Below are 13130 nucleotides of genomic sequence, written 5' to 3' on the forward strand. Positions count from 1 at the left end.
GTTGGATTAACTAGAAACAGAATGAGGCCAGAATAGGCAGCATGCAAATACAATATCATTTCTGTGTAATGGTGTGCTCAAACCAAGTAAGTGTTTATGGGCCATTTTGCAACCCATATATTCTCCCCTAACAACCAATGGGAGAACTACATCGCTCCAAAGTACAATCAAAAGCTAAAAATCAATTAACAGTAACAACATAAAGCCTTTTCCAGAACCCAAATATTCCCAGTGGGGTTAAGGTTTGGACACTGTAGTGGCTAATCATGTCTCATGCTCCCTGAACCACTCTTTCTCAGTTTGAGCCCAATGAATCCTGTCATCATCACCTTGGAATGTGGCCGTGCCATCAGGGAATAAAAAAAAAAAAAAAAACATGAATGGAAAAACCTGGTCATTCAGTATATTCAGGTAGTCAGCTGACCTCATTTTTTTGGGCACTCGTGCCTCTTTTCCACTAGCACCTACTCAGCTTGACTTGACTAGACTCTACTTGGTTTTTAGGGGTTTCCATTAGGTGGTAGTACCTGGTATCAGGTACGTATTTAGCACCTCCTCAGCTGGGGTTCCAAGTGAGCTGAGTCGAGCCAAAAATGTGATGTCAACAGACAGCATGCCACTTATTGGCCAGGGAGTGATGTCACTAGATGAGTCACGAGAGCAACTCCATCACAAGAATCAAACCCGCTGTTTTTGAAACCCAGCAACGAGGGAAATGGCTACACACTAACCAACACAGACGTTTTTGTGCTCAGTGGCTGACGACAGAATCCAGAGGGAGACAGAGTGAGGGACCGTTTATGTTTGTGTGACATACAAATGATGACAAGGGACTTTTGGGCCATCTTGCTATAATGACCCCACCTACATTGAGGTGGTACTCAATTGTAATGGAAAACGACTGAAACCGAGTCAAGTCGAGCTGAGTAGGTACTAGTGGAAATGATGCATTACTGTTGCAGAACCTAAACCTGACTAACTGCAGTCACATCTTTTCCACGACCACAAGATATGGTTGTTTATGAAATGAAAAGCTACTCGTTGCATCAGTTAAATAACCTGTTACCAGGCAAAACATATTAATCACTGCAGTAATTACTCAATGGAAGGCTCTTATCTATTTGCTTAGTTAAATCAACATTGCAACTTGTCTTTTGGCCATGCAGAATATTTTCAGAAGTTACCAGTTTTGCAGTTTTGCTTACTTTTCTCCAAGCCCTTTTTTAACTGTCATAGAAAGGTGAATTTGAATTATATGGTGTCCGCTGCCCTTGAACAACGACAATAAGCTTGCTCCACTGTCTGTAGGAGAGTCTTACATGTATGCATATTCATGCGCATCAGTGAATTAGTGTCATAATCATACTTCACCAAATCAAGAGAAAATAAATGTCTAATGACTAAAAAATACTGGATCTGCAATCATACTCAAGGAGAGTTAAATTAACTTAAGAGCCACTGACTGTTGAATAATTTCTGAACCTGAGTAAATTTGCTAGAGAATGCACACAGGTGTGTAGAGTAAGTGCATACCTGATCTTTTTTCCTGCATCATTATGTAAAACTTTTTTTGTGTGTCCATGCATGTATTCGTATGCATCTCGCCTTTCACAGATGAGTGCCAGCTGCACTGCAAACCCTGAAGCATTCTCCAGGCAAAACCCAACGGTCCTTTACTATATCGAATCCCCATCTGGCTCTCTGCATCTCTTCTCCAGCACAAACTGTCCAGTGTTTATGAAAAGCCACTGGGCGCATAAACACACAATTTCCTCTTGCTACTGCAGCAGAAGCAGCCCTAAGGTAATTTAGAAGGACTCAGTCATAGGAAAAAGTGTTTTGTTGTTAGTATAGATTCATAGCACATTGATCTGAGTGTCTTTTACACGTGCAACTACTTATTGAGGGAAACAATTGACCTTTCCAGGGTCACTTCTGTTGTCAAGGAAGCAAATCAATGCCGCAATGTGGTTTCTTTATGAATCTGGACGAACCAAACGCAATTAGCCCCGTGAGTCAACAGCACTGGAACTCATCCAGCTGCTTTATTGTATTACAATGACGCATGTTTTTCAACAATATTTCAAGCTGACTGATCAATCTTGTCCAGTCCTGTCATAGTGGAAGTGGAGGCCAGCAGGGGTCGAGCTGAAAACATGAAGGATTTCAGAGGGAATTCGTTGGACAGACTTGAGGACAGAAAATGAGTGAAGTCAGATGTCCTCCTGTGACCTGATCCGATTTTCCATTACTGCCTCCTTTAATCACAGTAAGCGACGGGAAGTGATGAAAGAGTGGTGGAGGGGTGATGGATAGATGAAGGGATTTGGGGAAGAAAGGGTTGGGAGTCGCAGTGCGATGGGGCTGTGTGTGAAATGCAATGAACCTTCAGAATGAGCCTCGGGGTATCTCCCCATTTTAAAGTTATTTCACACCAAATCCTGTTGACTTGCTTCATCTGGGAAAAGCATACAAATACACACGAGACGTGTGGGATCACGTGCATTTTCCTCACTAAAATAAACTCTGATTACAGAGCAGGTTTCGGGTAGTTTCAAGAACAGATGCAATGATTCTGGAAAATAATATAAATATCTAGATAAAGATAAATTGTACTGCATGCTGCGTGTGTGTCTTTTAGCTTTTCTTCGTTCTGCAGCTGGTACGCAACTCAGATACTTCTGTTATTCCTCTGAAGAGTTGAATTGTGTGTGTGTGTGGGGGGGGGCAGATCTCGACAGATACAATCCCTTCTCTGCCAACGCTGCCTCTATGTCTACAAGAGCATATCCTTTTTTCATACTGTGTTGCACGTCTCAACAGGACTGAGCTACGTGCATGGGGAACTGCTACCCCTGCATAGCTTGCATGCAAGAAATCCACTTTGTTTCATTTCATTTCAGACTAAGCTGTCAGTGGCTTTGTTTCACTTCTGGGATAGGAGTCCGGAGGGCTTTTAATAAGCTCATTCCCAAACATAATCAGATGAGATGAGGCTGTTTTCGGTGATGAAGGATGGTCTGAGAGTTCAGTCAGACCTGGAGAGGCTCAGCTTCTCGCCGCTGCACTCTCCTTAGTAACTAATGTAGCCCTCACGTGCTGCTGCTGCTGCTTCACACTAATTTCTAATCTGTGAACTCATTTAGCCAGTGTTGTCACTTCAAAAACTAAAGCTGCTAATATATTCACAAACTGGCTGACTGGTAACCACAATAGGTTGATGCTGGGACTGTTAGTGTTTTGTGACCCTGTAGATTCTTTCCAATGCATACCCCAGTGTGGGCCTCTGGTTTTAAAATAGAAAGTAGACAATACAGGTTGATAAAGGTACCTTGTACTGTGAGTTGGGCCTGGGCTTCGATGGTGGTGTTGGAATTGTCCGCAATGCAGGTGTAGATGCCGGCATCCTCCTCCGTGAGGTTGGAAATTTGGAGACTGCCACCTCCCAGCACCTCCACACGACCATCACTGAAGAGAGACAGTAACAATGTTGTGGGAAAGAAAAATTAGAAAGAAAATTAGCTAGTAGTCTCTGACTTTCTTTCATTAGCCAACATTAACAACCTTTATTTGGGCCACTGCTACATGAAACACAGTCAGCATCACAACTCAGGAGCTCTCAGGCTGCTGACCCTATAAACAGCAGGCTTTTAAAATATGTAAAAAGTCACGACAGCCCATTTACATGAAATACATTCTCCTCTCGCTCAAATCGTTGAACGGTAATGGATGCATTCTCCGGAGCCCCGCGCTCCTCTGCTGACCTGGGTTTGACTCTGCATCTCATCCTCGTTTCTTTTGCTCTGTCACCTCGTACCAACTCTCTGAATAAATAAAAGATGCTAAAAGCAGAGTCAACTGCCTTGAGAAAGAAAAGCAATTTGCAATTCTTCTCAACAGTTTATAACAGCCTAGATTTGAAAACCCAGTAACATAACTAGTGTTGGAGGAACAGGATTCTTGATGTAGTGTAATCCAGTGCTTCTAGTGGAGATTTTCACTACATGATTACTGTGGGCTAAAGAATTAATAGTAGCAATAATACCATGAGATTTATTTTTTTTAAAAAATAGAAAATGAAAAAGGTGTAATTAGTCAAAATGCATTTATTGAAACGTTTTGTGGGTCAAGACATTTGCTGCAGGGAAATGTGAAACAGGTGATTAGAAATACATATCAAATGAGTAAAATGTATTACCAGAATGTAAAAGCACCATCAAAATATATGAACAACATTAATACCTCCAAAAATACTACACTGGAATAGATTCACCATAGTTTCTGGACAAAAAACACTCTGATAAACAAAGCCTGAAGAAATGTCATTGATATACACAGTATATGTCCTGCTAAAATGAGACTAAGCGCTACAAATTTAGACACAGGGCAAAAGTTGTAGCACAACTGATCAGGAAGCAGAGGAACAGGGTTCCCATTAACATAAAAACCCTAATGTATAGACATAAGAATGATTAAATTCCCCCCAAAATTTGTTGTGCTCATGTTTTTCGATGATAAAAAGTCATCTAGAATTCTTATTTTGACATTAAAAATACATTTTTTGCTATGAGAGCATTAAGCTGGGACAAGGGGATGCACTGTCACAGCGCCTGCATGATCTGCAAAATGTGAAGTCAACCCCATTCTCACCAAGTTTCAGTAACCTCTCCCCAACGGTCACCAATGCTGGCGTGCACAAACATAGTGCAAGATGCACTGAGCCCGTTGCCACTAGGATCGAGGTAGCCGTTGGAACGTGGTAAACGTGGCTGCTCGTGTGAGAGAGAGGCCGGTCAGGGCAACTAACCTCAACAAATTCCTTGGAATGCAGGGAAATGGTAAGAAGAAGTGTGGAGAAGTTAAATGGCCTGTTTAAGATCGCAGTGACTGTTCATTAACTTGTACTTTGTTTTGTCATATTTGTCAAAGTTTGATGACTGGGTTAGATGTCCGACGAGTTGCATTTTTCTATGCGGCTCCCAGGTGTGTCTTTAGTGATTGGCGGGCATGTACACTTCCTTCATTCTACAGGTAGATCTACAGAGCTGTTCAGTACATACTCACAAACCAGCTGGAAATTTTGGAATGACAGAACCAGTATTGGCTTGACCTTGACCCTACATGCCATATGAGTGTGGTTCACTAATGAAACGATCAATCAGTGAACCACATCCGACACTGTGTAAGTGCTTTCAATCAGAATTGTTTGATTTTCACCTTTGCACCGAGCCTTACTGTGGTCAGCCTGAAATAAAGCAAAGGACGGAGGGCTGCCATCACTATTTTTACAAGCATGGGACTCTCGGCCACTCCCGAAGTCTGTCTCTCACAGTCTGCACACATCTGCTGCTCTCCCCTCCTCCAGTGAATGATTTACTGTCGGGTGGGTGTGTTAGCTAGTAGTACATGAATAGTAAATTAAAACTACACGAGGACCACTGGCACCAAAAGCAAGAGGATAGCAAGTCTCTCTGGTTTGATAGTAGGTAAGAGGGTGCAGACCAAAACCGGTGGAGGGAGGTGTACAGCATGCAGGTGCTATGAAGTCTACACCATCTAAACCTAGTGAGCTGCAGGCTGGATTACACCCCACCACGAAACGAGCAGCTGGCTTTAATATTAAAACTTTTAACTTTTCTTGAAGTTATTTCTCAAGTGCGGCCACTTAAACTGACTTTAACAAGTAGGAAAAAATTAAAGAAAAAAGAAATTAAAATTAATTGAAGAAAGTTGGATTTCAGAGGCTAGTGGGAACCCTGAGAGGAAAGCAGAGGAGCTGTAGCATGAGTGGACAACAAATCGGTAATTAAACTAGGGGTTAAATTCTCAATAATTGGCCAGAAACACAACAGCCTGATTGCACCTGTGTGACTGAGTCAGTCTAACTTAGCGGGCTTGTTGTGGGAAGTGAGCCTCTCTGGCAGTGAGAAGTTGCTGCAGCAACACTAAAGCAAATGGCATAAAGTGCGTAGATAAGCTGAGTAGCTACTGAAAAGGAAGAGAGCCACCATGAAGTGAGCCAAACCATGACTGTAATAATTCTAAAGTGTTTGTGATTATTATCATATGTTATTATCCTATAATATACGTATATAAAAATTTTCCATTTTATTATCATGGTGATCATCAATAGTGGTATATCCAGACACCCCTAGCTTCTAGCAATAACTTAAGATTGAACATATCAGTGCAACTTACTGGAGCAGCTAGGATTTATAGTTTGTGCAGCGACACTGCTGCACTCCTTTCATTAGCTGCTAATTATCTGGAGTGACATGCAGCAGGCAGGAGTAGCAGGCTGAAAGCCTGAGAAACAAGTGTGCATTTGTTATCATAAAGTATCTATGCCTACTCCAAAAATACAAACACACAAGTATTTGTATAACCCATTTTTGAAACAGTGACCCCTCTCTGTTTTAAACAGTCCCAACTTTGATTTCCCCAATAAGCCCAGGGGGATGCAGGCTGTGGCCAAGCACCGGCTTGATCCAGCAAGCACTGGAGCATGAGGGGAGGAGGATGCTGAGAGGAAAGAAAAACGGTAATCAATAGCTTGTAGAGAGAACTCTGCATTCAGAGAGAGCGAGAGAGAGAAAAGGAGGCGAGGAGAAAAGTGGGATCAGCGGGTCGGCTGAAGAAGATAAAAATCCAAAGACAGCCACAGCAAGCGAGATGCAGCCGAGGAACACTAGATCAGTGCATAATGGTTTGAGCACAGTGGACTGAAGATACAAGCAGAACTGAGGAGTGTACTGAGGAAAACAACTCTATGCTGAAGTCTGATTTTGTTTTAAACAAACTGCTGACTAGCAAAGATGCTCCACATGAGCTCCGGCGTCTCCCTTCTCGACTACACCTGGGTTTGGCAGCGCTGGCCTTTGAGACCATCTGCCTGTCTGCCTGTGCTGTGGAGAAAGTGGCACTCAACCTGCTGCCACCACAAAAACGTTACTGTTTCACTTCTACTTCATCACGCCTCATCCATAGAAAAAAAATGGTTTGATCCCATCACTTTGTAGCTGACAGTTGGTCGGGAAAATGGAAGCTCACATGTCAATCAGTGGCATCTTTTACTTCCACTGGAATCACTCAACTGCTTGCCCACCCTAAACATTTCAGCAAGTTTATCTTGTACCTGCCAACTTGGCTTCTTGCTGCTACAAATCTCTGAATCTGCCAAATTGCCTCTAGTCTCATTCTACATTTACATGCCTTTAGATTACTAGCTTTACCTTTCACCAGTTTCATCAGGTGTAGTTTCCTAAACCTGCTATCCTGTCGCAGATTTGGACTTCACTAGCAGACATATTATTTTAAAAAGCATAAAAAATTAATTAATTAAATGCAATAACAGATGCACTCATTTGCATTTAGCGGGATACAATATTGTGCCTGTCGACAATCACACACACAACAGCAGCACTGGGTTGTATGTCACAATACTCAATATATTGTTCTTGTTTTGTAACTTTGACATGCGTGGCAGGCGTCCACCTCAGCTCAGCTCAAATCCTCTCTCCTCCTGCCAGCTACTGCGCAAAAAGACAAAAACACACACACAATCAATCCCACGCCGGGCAGCTGCGCACTGCCCGTCCCCCCTGATGCCCCTCTCAGAACCCACTACCCCACCTCTCCCCTGCAGCGTGCCCCGAACCACACCCTGCCACCACAGCCACATTAATAAAGAAAATAAACGAACAGCAGCAGTTAACACGCACAATAAAAGGTGAAAAACGACAGAAAGTAAAGAATGAGAAATGCAGATTTATTACCTTTTAATGGAGTTGATGTTGAGTTGGCTAGTTTCCTAAACTAACTAAACTAAAACTATCACATTAACTGTGAGCAGTGTGAGGGTTGCTGTTTAATCCAGGCCGGGAGCATGTACTATATGGAGTCGGGTCAAAAGAGCCACACTGAGACAAGTTAGTCCCAGAGCACTACAATTTGAGAAGAACAAACAGCACACTGGGCCAGATTGTATAACAAAAAAAAAAAAAAAGCATGTGCAAAAATAGTACACTCAGCAGAAAGTCTGACAGAGAATGCCCTCAGTCTTCAAGGTGGGAAAGTGGGAGAAACATAAAGAAGGCAGCTGCCTTCTCTTTTAGTCCTGAGACTGCAGAAAGAAAAACAGAAAATGCCAAATGTCTTGCTGTACATTCATTACTTCTCTGCGCGCATTAGAGAGTACGGCTGATTGTGCTGCGAGGCTCTGCATGTCAAACTGCCGCTGAATGAAAAATTTCTCTGAAAGACATATGTAGTGCCAAGCATTCCTGCAGTTAGTCTCACCGGGACAGCTTTTCAGACTCTTGGCCTTTAGTGCCGCATGCTCCATAAAAGGCATTGAAAGCTTCCTCTTGTAGTTGAAAGAGGAACATACAGAACATGTCAAACCGCTAGGCAATTTCTCATTCTGTTTAGAGCAAGTCAATCTCGGCTCTAACTGCAGTGGGTAAAGTGCTCTGCTGAACAAGGAATGCATTACCGAGACCATGAGGGAGGAAGACAAAGTAAATTGGCTTGAGCTGAATGAGTTGGAGACACCTCAAACTGTTGTGAGGTAGCTCTCTCCACTTGCGGTCATTTAAAGTAAGACAAGGTGCCTGCTGGAAGAGTATGAAGGATGTCTTGTGTGCTAGCTGAAGGTCCTCAGTGGTAAGTGAGGATCTAATTAAAACTGCATATACCTACAAAGAGTTGTTAAATTGGCTTGCTGTTTTCCCGCCGTCACTCTTCTTCTTGTTACAAAACAGCAGATGCATGCATGCATACAATCCAAGCAAAGCGAAGACTACAGGGTGGTGTTATGAAGCAGTGATGCTAATTAGCCCTCTCAGATTTTGTGCCAATGTTTATACTTCAGTCGTTCCCCTTCCGGCAACTACAATTTTCCACGTTGTTTCTGTTGGGATGAACAATGCCATGTAAAGACATTATATGTGGCTAAAATTTGTGAAACACACACATGTGAAATGTAGTTTGATTTCCCTTACTGTAACCCCTAAAACCATTTTTCAGTTTCAACCTCCTGGAAAGAACAACCACTCTCTCCTCCCTCTGCTCCTTTCTGACGGGTCCCCGCTCCAGAAAAGTCAATGTGCATAGTCCTCTAACATAAACTTGTCCCCTGATCTGCTATTCAGCTTTGACGGCAGCGACAGCCACAGAGGCTTCAGAGAAGGACGTGGACACATTTGGTATGTGTGACTCAGCCTTCCGTAACACAGTCCGGCGGCAAGGTCGGTACGCCTGGGTGAGGGGAAGCCGCACATCACTGGAGAACTGTGCAGGTGGAGGCAGAATGCCATGCTGTCACAGAGCAATCAGTGGTGTTGTGACAGTAGTTTGGCACGGGTCATGCTATCTGCAGCATGAGGAGAAAACAGGTGGAATCACAAGTGTGACAGCAAAAAAGGGGAGATGCATTATTAATGGATAGAGTGGAAACTCTACGTTTTTCTCATGTTCTTTCCACTCTCTGGGTCTCTGCACTGCGGTGCACTATGAATGATAAACACTGCGCTCTTCTAGACGTCGTGGTTCAAAGTGAACGCAGATTGAACTTCCCCCTTTTGACCAGAACAAAAAAATCATAACACTTCCATGAATTTTAATCATGTTCTAGGTGTGCCAAAAGCACTGAGATTTCACCTTAGGAGAAAAGGGAGGCAGACAGCGGGTTGGAATGATCTGTCCCAATTCCAAAATGCTTCCTTCCCCCTTTTGAATTCATACCTGCTCTGATATGAGATATAATGCTGAAGAAACTACTGTGAGAGACAAAGAAGACGGGAAAGAAACCCGACCAGCTTAAGAAATAAACTAAGGAAGAAATAAATAGAAATTAATGTGTAAGATTAAGAGAAACAACCTGGTGCCAACAGCACAGGCTCGAGCTTCTCAAGTGACTCAGCCATGAAAACATTTGTGTTTTCCTCTGGTTCATAATGGAAAACTGCAGGACCCTCAAGGAAGAAAAACCCTCCTGCATTCCTCACCTTATTTGCTTTTCCCCATACGAGGGTCCCTAAGAATAAACTGATTGGAGCCTCGGATAATGTACTTTTAGAAAGCTGTGGCCTTAAGGCCATGTGAACTCTGTGTGGTCCTCGCTGTGTCACGTTTACAAAGCCATAGGGACGTATACCCACATGATGCCTGGTGAATAGGCAAGGGAAAAGGTGGGAGGCGAGCTGTCACTGAATAAAGGCCCATATTCTCAGTTCTGTGTCTTCACTAATGTTTCAGAGGTAAACCGCAGTGTGTGCAAAAGCAGACTAAAAACGCAGCTGATCGCGGATTCTGCCACTAGCCAATAACTGACGTGTTCCTCTTATCTCTACTTGGAAACAAAAACAACATCATGACCAGAATGCAAAGAAAAATGGATGCTTTGACAGGAAACATGCCTTTTTTTTTTTATTTATTTATTTTTTTGGAGAGCTAGAGACATTGTGATGTGCTGGAGACAGAGAGACACAGCCTAAAGAGAGACTTTCCTTTGCTCCACTCTGTGAAAGCCTGTGTTGTTTGTCTTGTTTCTCAGCTAGGGTTTAATATTTTTCCCGAAAATGACATGAATCAAATCCCGGGAAATGACGAGCCATTTCCCGGGAATCCCGGGAAAAAGTTTATTTATTTATTTATTTTAATTAGGCCTTCTTTAGCCTGTGTCGGCCTTAACCTATTCTGATATTGTAGAGGTAGCTTTCCAGCTATGTCCTGTTATGCCCAGTAGGGGGCAACGTCGGCTTGATTAACGCAATAAAACCTACATCTGGACATTCGAGTGCTCGAGCTATGCGGTGTTGTATCGTTCCTCAACACTCCCTTAACAAATATAATTCGAATATTCCTCCATTGTACATGGAATTATACCAAGATATTTTACAACTGCTGGTGCAAAACAATACGGTTCATCTCCACAGCATTGATAAAGGCTCAGCCACGCTGTCGTGGCGACATCTGTTGCACTATATCTCCACCAGTGGAACGCTGTTTAACAGTCATTGAAAAGTTAACTACCGTACTACACTATAATATGACATAACACAGGGCCTTGAGTAATGCACCACGACTTGGTCATTGCCATTCTGGCAACAGCAAATTTATAACACCGTGTCTGAGGGTTAAAGTAGGTTCGCTGTGAATCGTCTATTGAAAAACTGGCCAATCCTTATAGCCTAAAAAATATACATTTTACTCAACTCCATTTTAAAAGCGAAATATGTTAAAGCAATCTATTTCATGATAATTTCTTCACACATTAGGCCCGTATCCTAATTCATGATTGTTAGTAAGCGGCTGCAAACGAGGAAAAGAAACACTCGAAGTTAAACAGATATTTCTTTATTGTTCAGGGCAGGCATATTTTATAGGCTATATAATGCAATATAACAATATATAATAATATAAAATTATATAATACAAAATACCTTAGGGTAAACACATTGCCTACGATTTCAACAAATTAAAGAGGAAAAAAGTACAACTGTGTAATACCTCTATTAAAACGCTTGAGATGAAGGCTGAAGCCTTAAACGGAGGCTGAACGTGCCTGAAATGAAGAGTAATGCTTTTAAACGAACCCTTCTCTCAATATTTCCTTAAATTTAACTTTCTGAAGCTTTCTTTTCTTTCTGAAAGTCAAATCGACGCGCGCGACTTTTTTCCCGGTTTCCCGTCTAACGTTTCCCGGGAAACGGGAAATGGTTCTGATCGCATTTCCCGGGAATCCCGGATCCCGGGATTAAACCCTATTCTCAGCCGCACATGCCAGCAAAATCCCTCCATTACCTTAACCCCACTCTGCTGCTGCCATCTATCATTTTAGCAGTCCTGAAGAAATCCGAGTTCCTGTGCAGAATTCTAAGCGTATGGGCCTCCTGTGTATCCGGGAGTACGTGGTGTACTGGATAGCTACTCTGCATGCCAACCTCTCCCAGTGAGGAAAACATGTGGCGCAGAACACTTTCCATTCATATTCACACTGACCTTAACTCCATCTTTAATTTGCTTTGTTTTCAGACTGATAGAAAACCTGAAGAATCCTGAACACTGCTTTCATGTATGCACTTTATTAGGTACACCTGGAAAATCTGATGCAATCCAGCTCAGCCATATTTACTACACTGTACTGCAGCGAACAGTGATGTTGTGCTGCGATATGTTAAGGTGCTCCTAATGTTTTGCCACTACATTTACTTAAGGGGGTAAAAACAACAAACATTTACCTGTGACCTCAATAATAAACACACACACTTTCATGAAGAAGGTTTAGTGGTGGAGGTGCTGCACAGAGTTGCGTAAGATTAGATTACTCACATTGTGACACGCAGATGACAAGAGAGGTTTCTCCATTTTCCTCCTCAGGCAGCAGGAACTCTGTGGTCTGTGTCTGTGTAATCATATTTGTCAGCTGAATGTGGACTTTCCAGTGACACCACTAAGACCTCCATCATTTGCAGGAAGAGTATGAGTAAGACTTTAATACAAGGTGGACAACACGCTAATTGCTGGTGTGATGAAAGGAACAAGTGAAAATCAGCCTAGGCTGGTTAACATTAATAAGCCGGGCCTCTTTCGGGTCAGCTGCGCCGCCCATGTTTTCATTTTAATGGCCTTTTGCTTTACTGTTTGAAAGCATACGCTGATCAGAATGGCATATGGAAAATTGGTGTGGGAATTAAAAGAAAAAAATCAGTGACAATGGTTGATGGTGTGGGTGTTAAAGCTGCAACTACACTCAAAAAGATGTGGCGAACAAAGAAGGTTCAAATTTTGAGTGTCACTATGACTTCACTTAAAAAAAAAAAAAAAAAAAAAGGCAATTATCTATGATTGCATCTGAAGGACTGGGGATTTAAATGGCGGTGGCATTTGCTCAGTCATGCTGTCTTTTCGACAGCAGCGGAATCAGTTCTTGGGTGTGAATCTTGAAATTCTTATTAAAGTTCTTGTGGTTTGAATTCCACATAACTACAAGTCATTCTCCTGAAACGTTGGTACAACAGTGATACAGTTTCTGACACTACAGCCATAAATACACAAGATAATAACATAACAGCCGTGGAAAGAATAAATTGACAAGGAAGTGACTATTTCGACATATCTGAGGAAGC

At 42.4% G+C, this 13130-nt stretch overlaps 1 protein-coding gene across 1 annotated transcript in view; it reads right to left on the reverse strand.

Annotated features, from left to right (window-relative positions):
* The window catches only part of neo1a (neogenin 1a), a 157422-nt gene that overhangs the window by 56950 nt on the left and 87342 nt on the right, over window positions 1–13130 (reverse strand). Inside the window, 1 exon segment of the mRNA XM_030724466.1 lies at window positions 3332–3468. Within this exon segment, the coding sequence (XP_030580326.1) occupies window positions 3332–3468 (137 nt within the window).

The sequence above is a fragment of the Archocentrus centrarchus genome, chromosome 3 (genome assembly GCF_007364275.1).
Source record: "Archocentrus centrarchus isolate MPI-CPG fArcCen1 chromosome 3, fArcCen1, whole genome shotgun sequence".
In the NCBI taxonomy this organism is placed as follows: Eukaryota; Metazoa; Chordata; class Actinopteri; order Cichliformes; family Cichlidae; genus Archocentrus; species Archocentrus centrarchus.